Below are 19,845 nucleotides of genomic sequence, written 5' to 3' on the forward strand. Positions count from 1 at the left end.
GTGCTGCATATTACTGAGTTCCTTGATCTCCCTGCGGACCGTTTAAATTAAAGCTCATAACCATTGTGTGGGCATATAATGAAAACAACTGATGCTGCACTGATTAGCCCATTACTCTCAACTGTTAGAAAACATAATGATCTCACAAGGGGCCTTATTCACTGACGTATAGCAGTCGAGCTCTCATTTGACACCTCAAATTAGCAGCCAAAGCAATAACAGCTGGGGTTTTTGTCTCAATATTTGTACCCGACTCTAAAGTGATTTGGCACCGGGTGAGCATTATTTTTAAACACGCGGCTCTCACCGCCAAGTAACATTTTAAACGGTCTCCAGGTGTCATGTAAAACCTACAGAAATAAATAAAAACAATCAGCTGCCAATTTGGGCCTTTGATAATACAGATTCCTTAACAAAAGGGCTTGTCTTTCATTCTTCTTTTATTGTATATTCATATTATGACAGGCAGAAATTCGTCTCCATCCACTCGGCAGAGCCTCAGCGTTCAAAGAAAAATAATGCCTCCGAAAATGTTAAAAGTGGAAGATCAAAAGAGAAAATAAATCCTCAAATCCCGCCACTACTCAATCAGATCCCATGTTTGGGGTCCCTTGACTCTGAAGAACTCCTTACTCATTTATTGAGATGATCACAGATACTGCCTAGCAGTGATTCAGAATGGCGCAACCGCCTTCCAGTGATGGAGTTGATTTTAAAATGTACTTTAAATGACCATGTGAATGAGACGGCCTTGGTCTCCCAATTCTGTTTCATCATCTATAGCCCGGGACCATGGACAGTCTTGACTTAGAAATCAAGCAGTTGCCAACATGTCCACAGATACGAGAGTGACCTCCAACTTAGATTACTGGACAGGTGAGTTTGCAGATGAAAACGGAAGAAACAGACAGTTTCTACTTTAGCTGCATTTGGTGCCTAGCCCAGTAAGACAGGAAGAAGAGGGACATTTTGAAAATATCCACAAATGGGTACACTAGGTGAGGACAGAGAGCAAGTCTGTTTCATGCAGTTGCATAGCCAGAGCCTGGCCCAGTGTTTGGCACGTAGGGCGGCTCACTGTTTACTGAATGGGTGGGTGAATTTCAAAGCCTGAATGGTCATGTTTTTGGCATCTTTTGATACAAATAAATTTCCACTCTGTCCAGCCTTCTGGGCTAATCCAGGAGTACAAACACAATTGCCTACAGGAGCGAGGCTTGTCATGTAAGTCATGTGAGTGAGTGAGCTGCACGGGGACTGTCGTAAACACAGCCTTACTAAATGGGATCGTCACTTCTTGTTTCAAGAGACTATGCTACGCTGGAATGGGGGTGCAGCGTCACCAGTTCTCCCTTGTTTTATTTTTAAAGAGAAAGCCAGACGTCTAGAATTTTCATATGAGGTCTCCTGGATTTTTAATATTGGCACCTCAATCACCTTGAGTATAAAAACCCACAAATGAAACACCTGGGAGCTGGATCTGGCTTGCAGGTGCCAGTTTTTGGTCTCTGAACTAAATAAATTAATTCCATAATTTAAATCAGAAAAATATAGTAGGAAAATCAAAGTGCATCAATGTTATTATGGTGAAATGTGGTTGAAACCTTCCTTCTATACTGCAGCTCCCCAAGGGCAGCCACCAGTGATGAATTATATTTAAATGATTGTAAATTATTCAGTGTTTCTCCCCCTACAACCATTATTACTTGGGGACAAAGAGCCCTGAATAAGTTTGTTTCTAAAAGTAGGACTGTTTTCCATCAGGCAGGTGAACTCTGGTTTTTACATGCTGCCCATTAGTTCTGTGGCCAAAGACATTGGTTATTTTTTGTGGACATTTGGAACGAGCCACTTTAAAGCTGTTGAAAAACGCTGCACAGGGTGCATGAGGCTGTTTCTGGGCTGAGATGCCAGAGAGGTCCTGCTTTTTATTCTCTGATAATTGCAAGGGAAGGATTCTCCCAGGGAGCTGAGTGCAATTTACAGCTTGGGCTGTTTGAGCTCAGCAATGGGCAACGGACTCCAGTGCTTACTCGGTGAGTTTCTGGTCATCCCTGGTAGCCAGGGATCAATGATGTAGAGTCTCATCTCTTCCAGACTGCCCTCTGACTGGACAATCTATTGGGGCACTAGAGCGGCCATTTCCCAAGCAGTAGACAAAGGCCTGGAAGGCCTTAGGGAGGGTATTGTCCCCATGCTGAATGCAAAACATTTCCTCTAGCAAAATGCTGGAGATTAAGAGGTGATGGCAAGAACAGGACATGAAGGCTGGCTTCACTTACTTTTCTTTCCTATCTGCTAACATAGGGGCAAGCAGACAGCAATAAAGAGAACTGGAGAAAGAGCCAAAAGACCTGCTTTCTGGCCTGCTTCTTCCATGAATTTTTCCTGTGGCTGTGGGCAAGCCATTGAACCTTTGTGGGGGTTTCTTTCTTTTAAAATGAAGTGGTGGAACCAGTTGACCTCCAGGGTCTTTCTAGCCTAGAATTTCACTCTAATTCCAATTGGGTTGATGCTGGCTCTAAAACTGCATTTCTGGATTGGGAATCATTTTCCAGACATTAGTAGAAGTGGTCATGGGTGCCCAGATCTGCCCAGCTCTGCACAAAGACAGGACATCTGGCCAAACTCTGACAGTCACAACCAGCCCCCACTGTGCAGCATGTGAAAACATTTATGCAGGGTCAGCTCATTTCCTTTTTCTCTTTATGCAGATACCTGGCTCAGCTTCTGTGGGGTTAATGGGCTTGCTTCCCCAACTGGCTGCCGCATCTCTAACATACCTATGGAGACAGGAGGGGCTCAGACATGGGAGTGATTTTCTTACCCAGTTGACTCTGTGGAAGTAATTTGCAAGGCTGTAAGAAGCAAATAATGAAGATGGAAATAAATTGACACTGAGAGGGTTTTGTTTTGGTGGGCCACAATTGTACAGATCACACTCCTGGGTTTTGATTAAAATGGTTCTTTTGTGGATATAAGACCCAGATGCTTAAATTTAGATGGAGAAAGGGCCAGGCGTGGTGGCTCACGCCTATAATCCTGGCACTTTGGGAGGCCGAGGTGGGCAGATCACTTGAGGTCAGGAGTTCGAGACCAGGGGCGTTCAACATAGTGAAACCCCGTCTCTACTAAAAATACTTAGCTGGGCATGGTGGTGCGCAGCTGTAATCCCAGCTACTTGGGAGGCTGAGGCAGGAGAATCACTTGAACCCAGGAGGCAGAGGCTGAAGTAAGCCAAGATTGTGCTATCACACTCCAGCCTAGGTGACACAGTGAGACTCTGTCTCAAAAAAAAAAAAAAAAGAAAAAGAAAAAAGTGAAGGTGGAGGTGAGGGGAGTGGCAGATATTTCAAAGATTTACTTTTAGAAAAGACATTCTTTAAACATTGTTAATAGATGTGAAATGGCTGGTGAGGTTTAATGCAGGACGGGAAAGCAGGCCTGGTGGGAGCTATGGTGATTTACAGAGGGTATGGCCTGTCCAGACAGGGTACCCACCCACACTGAGCTCAAAACTTGCACTGTCCAATAAGGCAGCCATGAGCTACATGTGGCAATTCATACTGGAATCAATTAAAATGAAATAAACATTTAAAAATTTGGTTTCTCTGTTGTGTAAGATGCATGTCAAGTGCTCAAGAGTCATGTGTGGCCGGGGCTTCCATCCTGGATAACACGGAGATGCAATACTTCCTGCATCAAGAAAGTTCTATCAGATGGTGCTGCTGGTGAGAGCCGAGCTACAGGCGGGCCCAGGGTGGGCAAGGCTTCTAGATACTCATTGGAAATTGAATTATAAACTTTTACATAAAATTGCCTGAGTTTTAAATGTTGGCAACAAATTCTAATTATTTGTAAACATTGGAAGGATCACAAAAATTAAAGAAAAACATGAAATCCCACGTCTGCTGGTTTCATTCAACCCATGGGCCAGCAGTTGGAGTCCTCCGATTTAGTTATAAGTCAAAAGAAAAAGGACTCTCTAGAGCTTTTTGACAATGAATCTGAAAAATCCAAATATGACCTTGGAGAAATGGAATTTTTATTTCCTTCCTCCCTCCTTCATCTCACCATCCCTTCAATTTTTTTTTTTTTTTTTTTTGCTGGGTGCGGTGACTCATGCCTGTAATCCTAGCACTTTGGGAGGCCAAGGTGGGCAGATCACTCGAGGTCAGGAGTTCAAGACTAGCCTGGTCAACATGGTGAAACCCCATCTTTACTAAAACTACAAAAAAAATTAGCCAAGTGTTGTGGCAGGCACCTGTAATCCCAGCTACTCGGGAGGCTGAGGCAGAAGAATCGCTTGAACTTGGAAGGCAGAGGCTCCAGTGGGCCGATATTGCACCAGTGCACTTCAGCCTGGGCAACAGGGCAAAACTCCGTTTCAAAGAAAGATTTGTTCTTGTTTTTGTTTTTGTTTGTGTAGAGGTGAGGTCTTGCTATGTTGTCTAGGCTGGTCTCAAACTCCTGGGCTCAAGCAATCCTCCTGCCTTGGCACTGGGATTATAGGTGTGAACCACCTCACCCAGCCCAGGTTTCAAAGACAGAAAATGAAACCTCAGGGAAAAGTAGGAATGTGGCTCCAATTCTTCTTAGCCCTGCGTCTCCATCACCTTCTCTACATATCCTTCCTTCCATTAAGCCATTGGGTAAGAGGGGGCCAACTTCCTGTGAGAGCTTGTAGGATCTTGGATTTCAAGACTCAGGTCTATAGAAAAGTGGACTCTTGGCCACAGGTAAGCTGAGCTATCCAAGCTTGGGTATCCCTGATGGGAATGGCAGGTGGGTTTGACTGTTAGGAGGGACAAGACTCCCTGGCATGGAGGTCCATTAGTGTCATGGGATGAGCGCTGATCTAGAGGCAAGATATTCACTAAACATGCTCAAATACTGGTCACCAAAGCCCCTGCTGAGAGCTGAGGGGACGGTGAACGGGCAGAGGCTGACCGTCAGTGCCGGGCACCTTTGCAAATCAGCACAGAAGCCCTGTCTTGGGCGTAAACTGACCACCGGAGGCATGTGGCTGCTCTGCGGCATTTCCCCCAGCCTCCATATATCGCCCTTGAAAGAAAACTCTCTGGAATCTCCTCAAAGGTGCAGAACTACTTTTCCATTTTGTTCTAGGTGGGACAAAGCATCTCAAAAGACTGCTCTCAAACCAAGTTTGTCAAGTCTGAATTCCAGTGCAGAGACCCAGCAGCTGGAATCTGTGACCCCTGGGGACAGCAAGACCACCATGGCCTGACCCCACCTACTCACAGGAGAAGTTAACAGGAGGTTTGTTGATTCAAGATCTTTCACTGATCCAAAACAATTCAATTATCTTCTTCGTATTCTCTTAACCCAGGAATGTACGCGAATACATTTTCAACGTCAGAGGTGAAACTAGCTTTTGGTTAACAGGAAAGTGAAATCAACTAGAAATCAAGGGTTTCCCTCATATTCTAGGTACTTTCAAGATGAAAGTGCTACTTATTTAAATGGGAAAAAATTTTTAGATTTCAAAGTAGGTTTTACTTTTTTCTTAAGCTGGGGTTATAAAAACCAGGCTAGTCATTTGAAGAGCATGACTGTCTTCGAACTTGTATCCTGGAGGACTACAAAGGAAGTGTGTGTTGAGTGGCACGAGAGCATTTACGGAAAACCCAGTTTCTTTCCTAGTATTCCGGGGGCTGAATGGAAGTTACAGATGCCTTCTACAAAGGGAAATTTTAATCCTGATTGCACGAACATATGACAGTTTACAGCACGGTACCAAAAGAAAAAGAATATCTGGAGATATTTTAAGACTTTCATTAAGCAATGACAGTGCTATATTCAAAACTATGCCATGAGTAAACACCCCGATAAAATGTTTGTAGCTCCCAGAGAAACCCAGGCGAAACATTTTATAAATAAATAAAAATGAATCTGGTCTCTGTTGTAACACACCAATTTTCACTGTAGCTCCAATTCTGCTCCTTAGTCAGATGAAAAAGAAAGATCACCATGTAGCCAGAGAAATGCAAAATCAAAGGTAATGTGAAAAGTGGACTGGTTCAGTAAAATGCTACGTTGTTCAACATTTAAAATAATTCCAGGACAACCACACCTTAGTTCTGTTCAGGGACGAGCCATAACAGGGACTCTAGAGACTGGTGGTGTGGGCTTCAGTTAATTAATTTCAACTCTATTTGGTTCCACATACTTTAACTGGCCACCTAGTACATGCCAGGTGTGGGTGAGGTGCCGATATAAGGCAGTGCAAACAGCATGGAAGTATTTACAAACTTTACTTATTATGAGCATCCTGATGAGGAGCCTGCTATTTGCTAGACACACACCAGTGATATCTCTTTTAACCCACACAGCTATTCTCAGGGTTGGGTATTACAGTTTCCGTTTTTCAATAAGGAAATGAACCCCAAACCACCTAGTCTGGTAAAGATGAGCTGGAAGCTAGTTCTATGAGAGGACTCTAACCCCTCCAAGCTCAACGGTGGCTCTGTATCTTCATGTCTGGGGCAGTTTTGTGGAACTGGATCTGATGCTGATTAAGTTGAGGTCATAAATTTAGATCTAAGCACCCTATGGGTGTTTCCATAACTATGGTTTCTGAATGATTCCGGTCACTCACTGCAGACAATAATCTCACTAGTGCATATAATTGTTGCTGTGGTATGTGTGTTCTGGTAGATGCTTCTAATTTTTATTTTATTTGTAGCTGAGCAGTTAAGGGCAGGGGCTAAGATATCAGGCAGAACTAGATCTGAGTTCTAAAAAAGCCTACAAGAGTAGGCTCCTTGTACTTGCTGGTGTGACTCTCGGCAAGCCAGTCAGCTTTTCTAAGCGTCAGTTTCCTGACTGGTAAAATGAGGCAATGACTAGGACGTGCCTCATCGAGTTGTGGTGAGGATTTAATTGAGATGCCTCATTCTACTGACTTATCACGGTGACTGAAGATGCTCAAAAATAGAAGTAGACTCTCAAAAATAGTAGATGCTCAAACACGGAGGCTATAACAATAATAATATAACCACACTAATAATTACTGTACCATTGTACTATATATATATCGTTACATCATTATCATTATTCATTCATAATAGTTAACATCTGGCTTTGCATCCAGAGGAAGCTCAGCTGAAGTGGCCAACACACTGCCGCCTGCATTACATGCCAGGTTTTCGGAACTGGGCAACACTGTGCTTGTTTAATTGGGTTTATGCCGATGAGGGTGAAAAACAAGACGTGACCCCAGCTCCACCTCTTCATCACAAGAGCCACCACAGCCTGCCCTGGTTCTTGCACCCTAGGCCCTGGATCAACTGGTGTACTGAGCCAGTTGCCCAGGACACCAACCCCGCTCAGGGAGAGTGAGCACACCCTGACCTGGGTTTCAGGACTGCCGTCAATTTATTTTCACTGCCTTCTTCTTGTATCAGAGAAGGACCTTTTCCTCATAAGCTCGTCTGCATCTACCTGTGGGGTTCTGCATCAGGCCACGTTGAACCCACCGGGATACGAGTGAATTAGAACTACCCTAAAAGTCTGGTTAATTCTGCTACTGCTTTAACTCTTGAATCTCTCCTCTCTAAACATGGGCTCAGTTGGGGCTCAGTCACCTCTTGTTCAACTGCTGTAACATCAAAGACAACGTGGAGACTAGTTTAACCCTTGAGAAGAGCTTCTCGGAAGGTGAGACATGAGGGATTCGTGATTGCCTCTGGGGTGTCCTTGCTCAGGTTTGGCTGTCCTGGACTCTGTGTCACTAAGCTCTCTCTGTGTGCCCACTCTACCATGCTGGTGGGCTCCAGCCCATGGAGTTCAGCCCATCAAGCACTCGCTCGTTTCAAGCTTTACTGTACCCAGCACCCAGCACTGTGCTGGATACACAGCGTGTCCTTACTTCTTGGATGGGTCAGCACAGGGGCCACATGGGCTGGAGTTAATGTAAACAGGAAGGGGTCAGTGGCAGAGTGGGGACTACACGCCCCATCCCAGAAGGGCAGGTGCTCCCCAGCCACAGCTGACTGCAATGCGGAAATGCCGGCCCATGGTTGCCAGTGCTTCTGATTTTTCCAGAGAAGCTGGAAATCCGGGCTTTTATGTAAGATATCTCAATTTTTAAATGTGAAATGCTGTTTTCAATTTTTAAAAAACATTCCAGAGGGCCAAAAAGAAGAAAAAAAAACCCACCCTCATTTATGGGAGCAGTATGCTCTGTGGTCTAGTTTGTAGCCTCTGGTTTGAAGAGAGCTAAAAGCCAGATCATCCCTTGATTCTGTCACAGACAAATATTTGGCCCCCTTCAATCTCCTAAATAATACCCAAAACTTAATGGTGGGTTTTGAAAGGATGAACTGTGCTTGGGATCCTTAATCGTACCAGAGGGTCCCTTATGTGCACCTAATTGCACAGAGGTGTCCAATATGAACAGAAACACGGGTCAGGAGTCTGGAGTCCCAGGTTCAAATTCCCCTGCTACCATCAACTTGCTGCTGACCTCAGGAAAGTCTCCCAGCCAAAGCCAGGCCTAGGGTGAGCCAGGCAAGGTGCTCAGCATGCAGGAATGCAGGATGCCAGGAGGGACAGGCCTCTCTCCCGTGCTTTCTCTCTGTGTCTTAATCTGGACAATGAGAGGTCATCCTGGAGACACCTAAGGTTCTACCAGCGCCAGCCTATAATAATGTCACTGAATTTCCAAAATTGGCAAGTGACATAAATGGGAGTGAGGGCTTCAATACAGCACATGCTGGTTATCTATGAACCTGTGGGATCTCCATGCCATTTAGCTGGCACCAGTGACTTCGCAAGGGCAGACCAATAACTGGGAGATGAGTGTATTTTCAGGATGTGTTTCTGTTATTTGTGGTCTGGCATTTTTTGACAATGTATATTTATTGAACTTCTGACTTGCTACCTTTAGTCAAGAGACAATGTCCAAAAGTATTTTTTATTCTCCTATAATACTACTGAAAAACAATTAATGACAATATATTTTGTTAATGAGGTTTTCTCATTTTTGTTTAATTTGTCCCTACTTTTTTCCATTAGAGTTAAGCACTTTTTTTCCTGAACCATGATGGCATGTTGGGCATGGAGGTGCCACTCCACCTGGTAAAATGCCTGGCCGTCCTCAGCCTGGTTGGTATGAGCTGGAAACCCATGGCTCAGAGCACCACCACTGTGCTTCCTGACCACACAGAGCCAGGAATTCATTCTTGGCATATTCAACTGCAGTATAAGCATGACTTACTTTGAGAAAACCTAGTGTTGTATGCGAATTGCCAAAAGTATAGAACAGGTGGAAGTTAAAGGGCAATGAGCTGAGTAACAGCAGGGGTTCTGACTCACAGAGGCTCAGTCCCACAATTAAGAACCTTAAATGCCACAAAGTTGAGGCTATATTTTCCTTAGCGGGGAGACAGGTCTGGAAAGCGGAGCTCCCAAACTGTTGAGTGCCAAAGTCGACGGCAATGGCCGTGAGTGGGAATACATCATCTCTGGGACTACAAGTTTAACAGTGAAGAAGCAGGATGAGTTCCTTTCTCCTGCAAGTTTGATTTTACCTTCAACTTTGTGAGCACCCGTGAACCGGGTAAAAGGAATGACAGGGCCAATTTCACAAGCCTGTGAAAGGCTCCGACCTTCTCCCCAGCAGGATTGTGAGTCATTGCTAGTTTGCCTCGATCAGTTCTTGGATGCCAGTTCACACCACCCTGCAGCACATACCCGGCATGCCTCAGGGCAGCCAAACACCATGACAGTTTTGGCAACATGCATCCAAAAGGCAGCTTGGTAGAATGGTTAATCACACTGGTTCTGCCTGCTAATTAGGTAAGCAGTTACTTGGCTTCTCTGAGATGGGCTACTTTTTTGTAAAAGCAGGGTGATGGTAACAGTAGCTCTATGGAGCGATTGTGAGGATGGCAAAAGCTAGCCCATGTAAAAGCACTGGTTGTATTGCTGGGCTTGAGTAACTGCTAGTTATTTTTATTTTCCTCATTATTCCTCCCCTGCAGTGGCATGGAGGGCATGAGAAGTTTCACCCCCCATTCTGAGCTTTTCTTCTTACTTCCTGGAAATGGGAGGGGATGGCTCCTTTCCCTGTCCATCATACTCTGTGCTGGGCATTCCCCATTGGGAATGAGTCAAAAATGAGGTTGAAGTGGCAGATATCAGTCTTTCCCAACCTTGAACCAGTTCATTTCTCCCCAGTCAGTGGTTCCCTCTCGGGCTCACTGCTGAAGTTCTCATTCAATGTAACTGGTGAAACTGACCTCAGCCTCGATGGAAAGAAGTTTTATGGTATTTCCATCCACAGAAAAAATGGAATAACAGGGTTATTGCATGTAAAATACTTCTACTAGCAACTGACATCCATAAACTTTCCTTAAGTTAATTTGAGAGATTTCTGGGACAACTAATGTGTCTTTTCTTGATTTCTACTTCGTGCTGCCTGATGTCAGAGAAAACACACCCGAAACATTAGATTTTGTCTTTTTTTTTTTTTGAGATGGAGTTTCGCTCTTGTTACCCAGGCTGGAGTGCAATGGCACGATCTTGGCTCACCGCAACCTCCACCTCCTGGGTTCAAGCAATTCTCCTGTCTCAGCCTCCCAAGTAGCTGGAACTACAGGCGCATGCCACCATACCTGACTAATTTTTGTATTTTTAGTAGAGACGGGGTTTCACCTTGTTGACCAGGATGGTCTCGAGCTCTTGACCTCGTGATCCACCTGCCTTGGCCTCCCAAAGTGCTGGGATTATAGGCGTGAGCCACTGCACCTGGCCACATTTTGTCTTCTTCGTTTGTAGACTTTTAAGCTTTAGATATTTTAGAATGCTCTTTCTGGGAATAGGATGTTTTGAACTCTCCTCTTTCACTCTGAGAACTTTATCAAGCTAATGTGTGATACTGTCACTGAGTTCCTATTTATTATTTCATTGCCAAGATTCTTTATGGTGCCTAAATTGTGATTACAGAGAAGCATTATAAAATGTCAATGTGTGGATGAGATTTGGAAGGTCTAGGGGTGGGGAGGGGAGGTTCTTTAAATGGAGATGTCAGCTCCAGCCAATTTCAGAATGGCTCACCATTAAGATGGATGGTTTCAAAGCCATGTGCCTCTGCTGGAAATTAAAAACCCACGGAATAACTGATTATGATTAATTTTAAGTACTTAGCCATGTGAAGCCAAATGAGAGTGTCTTTAAAACAAAGCTATTGATCTGGCTTTGTTTGGAATTGAGAAGATAAACTAATCAGATCCTACAGACTCTTTGCAATGGTAGGGAATGAGAACTTTTTTTTTTTCTTTCAATCACAGGTTTTTAAAGCTTAAACTCGGAGACACCTGGTGCACCTGGATACCAATTTTTTTTTTTTTTTTTTTTGGTATCTGAGTAGAGAGCTGTCTAAATCTGTCATGGGCAAAGGCTTGATGGGGGTGAGGGTGCACCTCTATATACACCTATAGAGGCAGAAGTTAGGAGAGTAGAAGGGATGGTGCTTATGAGAGCCCCTCTGATGTAGTACATACACTCTGTTTTTAAAAGTTGAGGAGATAGACTCAGAGAGATTAAGACACTTGACCCAAGCCCCACCCAGGTGTGTCAGGCTGCAAAGCCCTCTCTTCTCTCTCAGACCGCCTTCCTGGTGAGGTGAGACAACAGCATTCCTAGCACAGAGAACGAACATGAGGGCTGTCAGGTTGTCACAGCTGTTTTGTGGCAGCTGGTGACTTCCATTTCCTGGTCTCGTCCCAAGGAATGTTCTTATCTTTCTCATTCTCTCTGTCAAGGGAGGAAAAAGGTGATGTGCTCTGAGCAGCCCTTTCTACAAATGCTATTTTGTAGGCAGGGAAAATCCTGTCTACCCTTCTCAGCCCCAGCCTCCCGATAAGAGGAGTTCTAGGTTACTAAATTTGGGCTGGCATCCTCTCTCTTGCAGACAGGCGTTTGTTGCTGGTTCCGGGGGTCAGAGTTTGGGTGAGGAGAGACAATCTATCTCAGAAATGACAACCTGACCTCCCTGGCTGTGGGTCCTGTCTTTTCTGGACTGAGAATTCTCGGCTTTCATCTGATTTCAAGCAGCTTGCAGCATCAGCATTCTCTTTTATTTCCCGTGATTCCTCTTGGAATCACCTTCCTCTCAAACAACGTGGAGAGGCTCTCTCCAACCCATTGCTAGTGTCTGCGGGGCCAGGTGAAGAGGAAGGCAGAAGGAAGACCTTTCGCTCTTTCCTTCACATACAAAGGAATGCTTTAAAATATTCACTCACTCATTTATTTGGCATTCATTCATTCTTCTGCAATCAGAGATAGGTCACCTGTGACTGTGTAGTTTTTTATTTTTAGGAAGATGCTCAAGAAACCCCGCTCTGCTATCAGTCACTGGCTAAAACCATACCTCAGAATTATTTTTAGAACCAAGCAGCTACAGAATTTGGAAAAGGGAAGTCACTCCCAAGACGGAGCATCCAACCCTTTCATTTTAAAAATGAGAAAACTGAGGCTCTCAGAGCAGAAAAGACTTGCCCAAGGTCACACGACTAATCAGTGGCAGAATCTGGACTCAACCACAAGTGACACAAGTTCTTCTGTGTTGTACTGCCTTCCTCTCTAGGTTTCTCTAAATCAGGGACAGCTAGAAGTATAGCTTTGGTAAGAATAACCAAAATGTTGTCTTACACAATTCAACTTTAGTTTGAATGACCCCAAGATGACTCCCAGCTGACTTTCCTCCTGGCAGTCAGGTTTTCTTAGTTAGACTCATCTGAAAATCCAGAACTCAGAGAGGCAGCTACACATTCTTTCTAGACCTCATAGGGTGGGGTAATGGGGAAGGGGCTGCCTCCTCTCATCTCCCCGCATTACCCCTCATGACCCCTGGCCCCTTTAAGGTCAGTTACTGTTTAAAGTTTGAATTGATGCCTGAGATGAGATACCAGGAGCAATAGCAATGACTGGGCTTTCCCAGGCTGTGTGGTATTCCCCTGCCCTGTGCCAAAGTCCCTTTCTGATTCAGGTAATTCCAGGTGACCTCCTGGCACTAACCCCTCTCTCTCTCTCTGGCCCCAACCCTGGACCCTGTCTCCTCCGGGTATCCCAGTACCCAAACACAGTGTCCCTGATGCTGTGGCAGGCTCCTGGTGGTGGTGGGGTCCTGCTCCAGCCCATCTGTCTCTCCCAGCCACAAATACTGCGGGAGCACTGGGGGAGAAAGACTCAATTGAGACTTAATTAGCAGGAACCCCAGTTTGTGGGAGGTGAGAAATCACACTTGGCTGCCTGCAAACACTTTGGCCAAGGTGAGCCGGAGGGATCTCCTGGTTCCCAATTTTAATAGCACTGCAGCAGAACACCAGAAATGCATCCACACAGACCCTTCTGTACACACTCTCCCCTTCTCTCCTCCCCACACAGACACCACACACACACGCACACGCACACACAAGGCAGCGATCGCAAAATCAACTCACAGGATCTCCAAATCGCGCAGCGCTCGGAAGGCTCCATCTTCAATGCAGCTGATGTGGTTGTTGTCCAGTTGCCTGTGGAAAAGCAGGGGAGAGCGTGAAGGCTGAGCGGGGGCAACGTGAGGGGCCGGCGGCCCGGGCCACCCGAGCGCCTGTCCCTCCACCCCCTTGCAGGCGCTGCTTGTCCCCGCCAGGAGCTCGTGCAGAGCCAGCCTGTCTGCCACGCTGCTCCGTCTCTCCTCTCTGACTGTCTGAGGGAACTACACAGACGAGCGCACCAAAAGGCTGTCAGGTCTCAGTAAATATTAATTGCGCATTTTTTTTTTTTTAGGCAGAAGGGAGTAATTTCATTACATTAGGGCATCCAATCCATTACGAGCTCTTACCGTCATGTCACTGAAACAATTTCATTAAGCTAAAGGCCTGTAAATCATTGGAGGTCACTGCTCTGCCCTCTGCGACCTCCCAGAATGCTTTTTTCCTCTCTCCCGTTCCCTCGTCTCCCTTTTACTGGAAGTTGCAGTCTTCTGCTCTGACACAGTGCTAAATCTCAAGGCTTTATCTGCCCAAGAGCGGCAAGGGTGCATGGGGAATATACCAATTCCAAATTAGACTCAACTAATCTAATTTTATAGTCGTTTTATTATTCTAAGCACCAAATGTCTGTGGTGGTTTGATGCCTCCGTGCATTGTTACGGGGCCCATCTGGTAGGTCATTCTATTGAAGCATTTTCTGACTAAATACAGATTCCCTCAAACTGCACCAACCATCATCAGCATTAAAGAAATTCACTGATGGAAGCATTCATGAAGGGGGGAAAAAGGAATATTGTTATTGCCTTAAAGATGTACCACTTCGATTTAAATTGGGGAGAATTAAATACACCTAATTCAGGACTCCTCTTTTATTTCCCTTTCCATCCTGTGAGCATGAAAATAATTTCTCTTAAAAAGATGCCTTGACTAATACACATTCTAGTTGGAGACTGAGCTATTTCAGTTGGGGGATAATGCAGAGATACCTTTTTTTTTCTAAATCAAAATATATATATGATGTGTAAGTCAGGATATTAACCATAATCACACCCCAACTTAAATATCATATATACATGACCCATTTTATTCCTAAAAAAACCCTTAAAAACAACAAAAAAAAGGTCTTATACAGGAATGAGTTATTGACACCAGATTGTTGTACTTTGTTCATGGGGCACGCCATGGTCTTTGGGGCTGCGGGGCAGGTGGAAAGAAGTGGGGGTGTACTAAAGAGCCTCTAGGCTTTCTGAATTTTCTCCACCTCTCAGGTAGAGGGATTTCCTGGTGTTGGAATTTTCATTTGTAACTTGACCTAAACTCAGGACAACTCTTCACAAAAGGCGTGTCAAAGACACCTCTGGGAACCCTCTCCCAGGGCTTTATTTTCCACCGAAGGAAGGCAGAATTAAAATTAAAATACTATTCTCTTTGGAAAAGTAAACAGATATAGAATTGCATAAATACACACAAATGAAGCACAATGAGAGTGATGCTGTGGGTTACGACAGACAGGCTCTGTCACGATATTATGGGGAATTATTAATACATCATCTCAATAGATGCTCATGATAGAAGATTTAGATATTTAGAATTAAAAAGATAAACAATCCACGGGCATCTTGAGAAGCAGAAGCACATTTTCGGTTGGCGAGTTCTGTATCTAGCATTCAAAGTTCTAGCTGATGCCCACTCACACAGAGTCTCATCACGTACTCTCTATCCCTAATTCTTCTGGAGCCTTTCTTCACATGAGTTTGCTGAGCCTCTTTTTCATAGATTTCTTGCAGTGTCGGGACCGCTGATTCCCTGCAGAGGTTCTATGAAGGCAGTCTAGTCCTGCTGCCCAGCTTCTAGATTTATCATCGGCTTAAAGGCTAATGAATCAACAACCCCTGCCCCACGCCAAGGCCGCCAAACCTTACCAAGCAGAAATGCAGTGGAGTTGGCTTCTGGGTCCAAGAAACTGTATAATGAACATGCTGAATTCGGCAAAATGGCACCACCTGCCTAAGTAGAGAGGGATCTAAATCATCATATTGGGAAGTCTGGGGTGTGTAGAGATGGCAGTTTGTGGTGCATCGGTTTTCATGCAGACATTTTATAGAGGTCCTTGCTATTAGTACATTATTTATTTACTAGATTTGTGAAGTGTTTTCTATTCCTTTTCTTTTTGAGAGCACCAGAAATCAAACAGGAGACTCTAAACGTACAGAATTTTACATGGAAAGAAAGGAATCTGCAGGAAAAAGGAGAATGCCATAGAAAGAAGAGAAAAAAACCAAAGTGGTAGAAAGAGTATTAAAAAGTATGTGGTGAGGAAAGATCGCCAAAAGATTTTTTAAAAAGACAAAACACACCTTACTCAATATCTCATCACAGTCCTGCTACTCAGCAAACTGAAGTGGTGAGGACAAGAGTCTTCAAGAGGGCTCTGATCATTTTCAGGCTAAGAGCAGAGACATCTAATATGTTACTAATTACATGATGTTTAAATATTTTCAGTAGGTGGCACGAGTTGACATCTAGTTTATTTGCAATGGGGAAAACTGAACTTCATTATAAGCATCTCTGTGGGTGTGTTTTATAGACTATTTTAAAACACAAAACACCAACATTTAAAATATTTATGCATAAGTGTGCTTTTCTAGAAGACGTTTATTATAACTGAGATTGTCTTCTTCTGTTCTAACCACAGATAAATGAAACAGACATGGTATCCAGCCGTGATGGTCAAGGAGCCGTTCTCAAGATGCCCCATTCATTACCAGGGTCTGCAAGGGTATAACACCTATGGGAGTCCCATAAAGTAAACAAAAACCACAGCAGTTACTCCACTTCCCAGCGCTTATATCTCCATGGCACCCAGCATCAGCGTATTTGTAAAAAGCCCAATTAATCATCCATGAGCATTCCTGATATTTCATGCAAATACACTAGGTCTCTAAAACAAAGTAAATACACACTTGGTTCAGACGGGTTTCTTTTTCTTTGCAAAATGACACCTCAGTGACATAAAAGTTAGTCCTGACACACAGGAGAAGGGAGGTGAAACAAACACAAGCCCTGGATTTCTTTGAGGATGGTGGAGTGGAGCGTCACTAAACACACAGAGAGCCTTCTGAAGCTGAGGCCAAAACATTTGACTTCGCAGTTTGCTTCTCGGGGTTGATGTGACCGGAGGCCACTGATGTGTATTCTAAGCTCTCAGGTCAAAGGTCCATATCGTCCCTTTGGAAGGCCTCGTTCAAAGGCCCTCTCAAAAACAAATCAACAAAGACCATTGCCTACCCTGCAACATGCACACCATCACTCGGGAGGCGTCTGCAAAACGGACTTTGGAAATGTGAGCAGAGAGAACTCAGCAGTCAGAGGACACAGCTCTCTTTCAATTTTTCCTGGGCATAAGAAGTGTATTTCCCACAGTTGCTGACTCTGCTTCTTATCACACAACGTCATTTACCTCAGTGCCCAGCACAGTGCCAGCCACTTCACAGATGGTCACCAATGATTGCAGAATGAGTACCTCGAGGGAAAGGTGTCAGGGCTGAGCCCAAGCTGCATGGAATATTAAGCCATATCGTCACGACAGTGAATAAGGACTGAGCATGCCTGCTGTGCCCGTACATGGCTAAGCACCTTCCCTGCTTCCTTGTCATTCTGAGACACAGACCTCTACCAGGGAGCCCTTGGGAAGGAAACTTGGAATACAACAAGATTTCTATGGGTCCAGGATGAAGACGGAGAATGGGAAGGCAACGGATTGCGGGAAGGCTGGCTATTTTTTTGGAGGCCACTTTTATTGTCCTTTACTTAACACAGAATACTCAATTTGATTTATACTCCACTGTCTCTGAATAAGCCAAGAAGCCCCAAAATGTTTCATGATATTAAATTAACTGCTCTAATTTCTCCAGGAAGCTCGAATTTCGGCAAACAATATGAGTGCTAAAATGATACCAGAGTCCATTTAGAGAGGATTCCTCTGACAAGCACTAAATGCAGACTCCCTGAGAGCAGCTTTCTGACTACTGTATTTTTATACTCTGAGAATATAAACAAGGCAGAAAGGAAAGCCAGCGTGAGTGAGGACTTAAAATAATCTCCACAAACGGCAGACTGGGAGATAACACTTTTGCAAGAATTCCCATTAGTAAGCATAATATACTCCTATTATCACAGTTCATCTCTTTCAATTACAATGTGAAATTTCATAATTGAAGCAGGATTAGAAATATTTTTGTGCTGCAAAAATTAAAGCAGCATATCTAAATCCTTTAAAAAGGGTTAAAAAACTGACTACAATTTAAAAAGTAATCTAGCTATATCCCAACAATAACCAAAAAAAGGAAGAAAGAGATAAAGAATGAAAAGAAAAAGAAAGATTTTTTTTTAAATTCAGGACTTCAGTGATGCATTTGAGTCCCCATGAAGAATATCTTGAAAATAGTTATCTCCAGAAATAGGCTCTGGGTATCTGGAAGAAAAGTAGAATTCCAAACTAGTTATCTATATGCAAGGCCTGCACATCAGGGGATACCTATCCAGTTGTTCACTCCTCATCCAGATGTGCTGGGGGCCAAGCATCTCATCAGGTGGATAGTTAAACTTAGCCTGAGGGCACTGTCCCTCCAGGGGCCCCAAATCCAGCAGCAGCATTCTGCTCTAGGCATTCTGTTCCTGTTCCTCCTCATGCTAAATGGGAGAAGTAGCTAAGGCTCAGCACCCTTTAGAGTTTAACAGTTTGCTAGTTTCTGAATAAAGCTATCCCTCCCAAATGTGCCAAATAATTGCAGGGACTTCTGTATGAAATTCACAAGGGAAGACTTACTAGAAAGCCCAAGCAAGTCAACAGTCATGAAATCCAACAAGGAATTAACCCGCAAGAGTAACATAGTACTATTAGATGTTCACACTGATTAGGTACTCAGGATATAGAATGAAGTATAAGACATCCTTTGAAAATATTTGGAAGAAGGTTGCCCCCTGTGGTTTTTATGTCTTAATTATATTGAAAGGTTTAAAAGAATTTAAAAAGCTTGACTATAATAAGTTGAATTTGTTTTTGATTATACATGTATATGTTCATCCTTGTACGTTTTCAAGGTATTCTTTTTCTAGATTGAGGAGAAATAGAATGTTGCAACTGTAAAAAGAAAACTGAGGGAATCCCTGCGTTCATGGAACAAGGCAGAAGACAAAATGTGAAGCAGCCTTGACATGCTATTTCTTTCCTCACTGTTATCCAATTGTCCTTTAAGCAGAAAATAAGAAATCTAGAAGCGCTTTTGAAGGTTGTTTTTTTATGACAGTTTAACATTATAAAAAATCATTATAGAAGAACAAATTATAGAAGCATTTGTCTGCTGTTAGCTGGGGTCTTTGAAAAAAATAAAGCTCAAGGTTATTTTAACTGACAAAAGGAAAAAAATTATCTTCAAAAGAAACGCACATACTTTATATAACTGAGTACTGGGTACACTTCCTTAGACAAATTGAACACTTGATCTAAGCCACAATCTGCTAATGAATTGCCCCTGCTTCTCATCATTAGAGGACTGCCGTAATTCTACATTAAAACTGCATCTCAAATGAGCAAAAGGAGGTGAATCTACCATTTTGCTCATTTTGTACCCTTGCCCGCCAGACCCTAGAATACATGCATATAGATATGTTTACTGATCCATGAATTATTTAACTATCCACAAAGACCCCTGTCTATAAAACTGACAACTTTATGCCCATTTTTTCTACAAATGTATTTACATGTAATACTGTATACATGTAAATACAAACATATATAATTGGTAAAGCAACTGTTGACCTCTGACGTTTAATGTGGTAGAGCCAGTTATATTTACAGAGATATTTAGATAACTGTTAGCATTCCAAAGACTTCAACCAACCAAATCTACTTTGTAAAGGACAAAGTCCTAGGTTAATGCAGTCGTAGGTTAATGAAGCTCTGTGATCAGAATAGCCTGCTTAGAACTTAGTTGAAAATTGAACAAGTCTGTTTCAACAAATGTCATTATGCATACTTTGCCATATAGCTAACATAACACCTTTTATTTTGTATAGATCATAATGCCGTTCAACAGATGCAACTTCTCAGCAGGAGAGTAACTGCATCCACTCCAGTAGATGCTCCTGGAAGCAAGCTCTGCAATAATGCAAACAGCGATGATGGATTAGCCACAAAGAGGCACACCAGACCTTGGAGAATAAAGAGGTGTTTTACACATCACTGGGAAATATCAATAACTCCACTTCTGTGTTTACATAGTTTCCTGCATGTTGGGCATTTGGCAAATGAATTTGTGCTGAAAAATGCAGAGAGGAAATC

General features: G+C 43.5%; 1 protein-coding gene across 3 annotated transcripts in view; it reads right to left on the reverse strand.

The window, feature by feature from the left end:
* SLIT3 (slit guidance ligand 3) overlaps nucleotides 1–19,845 on the reverse strand; it is a 641,188-nt gene that overhangs the window by 173,286 nt on the left and 448,057 nt on the right. For all 3 annotated transcript variants that reach the window (XM_035292102.3, XM_035292104.3, XM_035292103.3), the window contains exon 6: nucleotides 13,470–13,541. In XM_035292102.3, the coding sequence (XP_035147993.3) occupies nucleotides 13,470–13,541 (72 nt within the window). The remainder of the gene's footprint in view (nucleotides 1–13,469; nucleotides 13,542–19,845) is intronic.

This window comes from Callithrix jacchus, chromosome 2, assembly GCF_049354715.1.
Source record: "Callithrix jacchus isolate 240 chromosome 2, calJac240_pri, whole genome shotgun sequence".
Classification (NCBI taxonomy): Eukaryota; Metazoa; Chordata; class Mammalia; order Primates; family Cebidae; genus Callithrix; species Callithrix jacchus.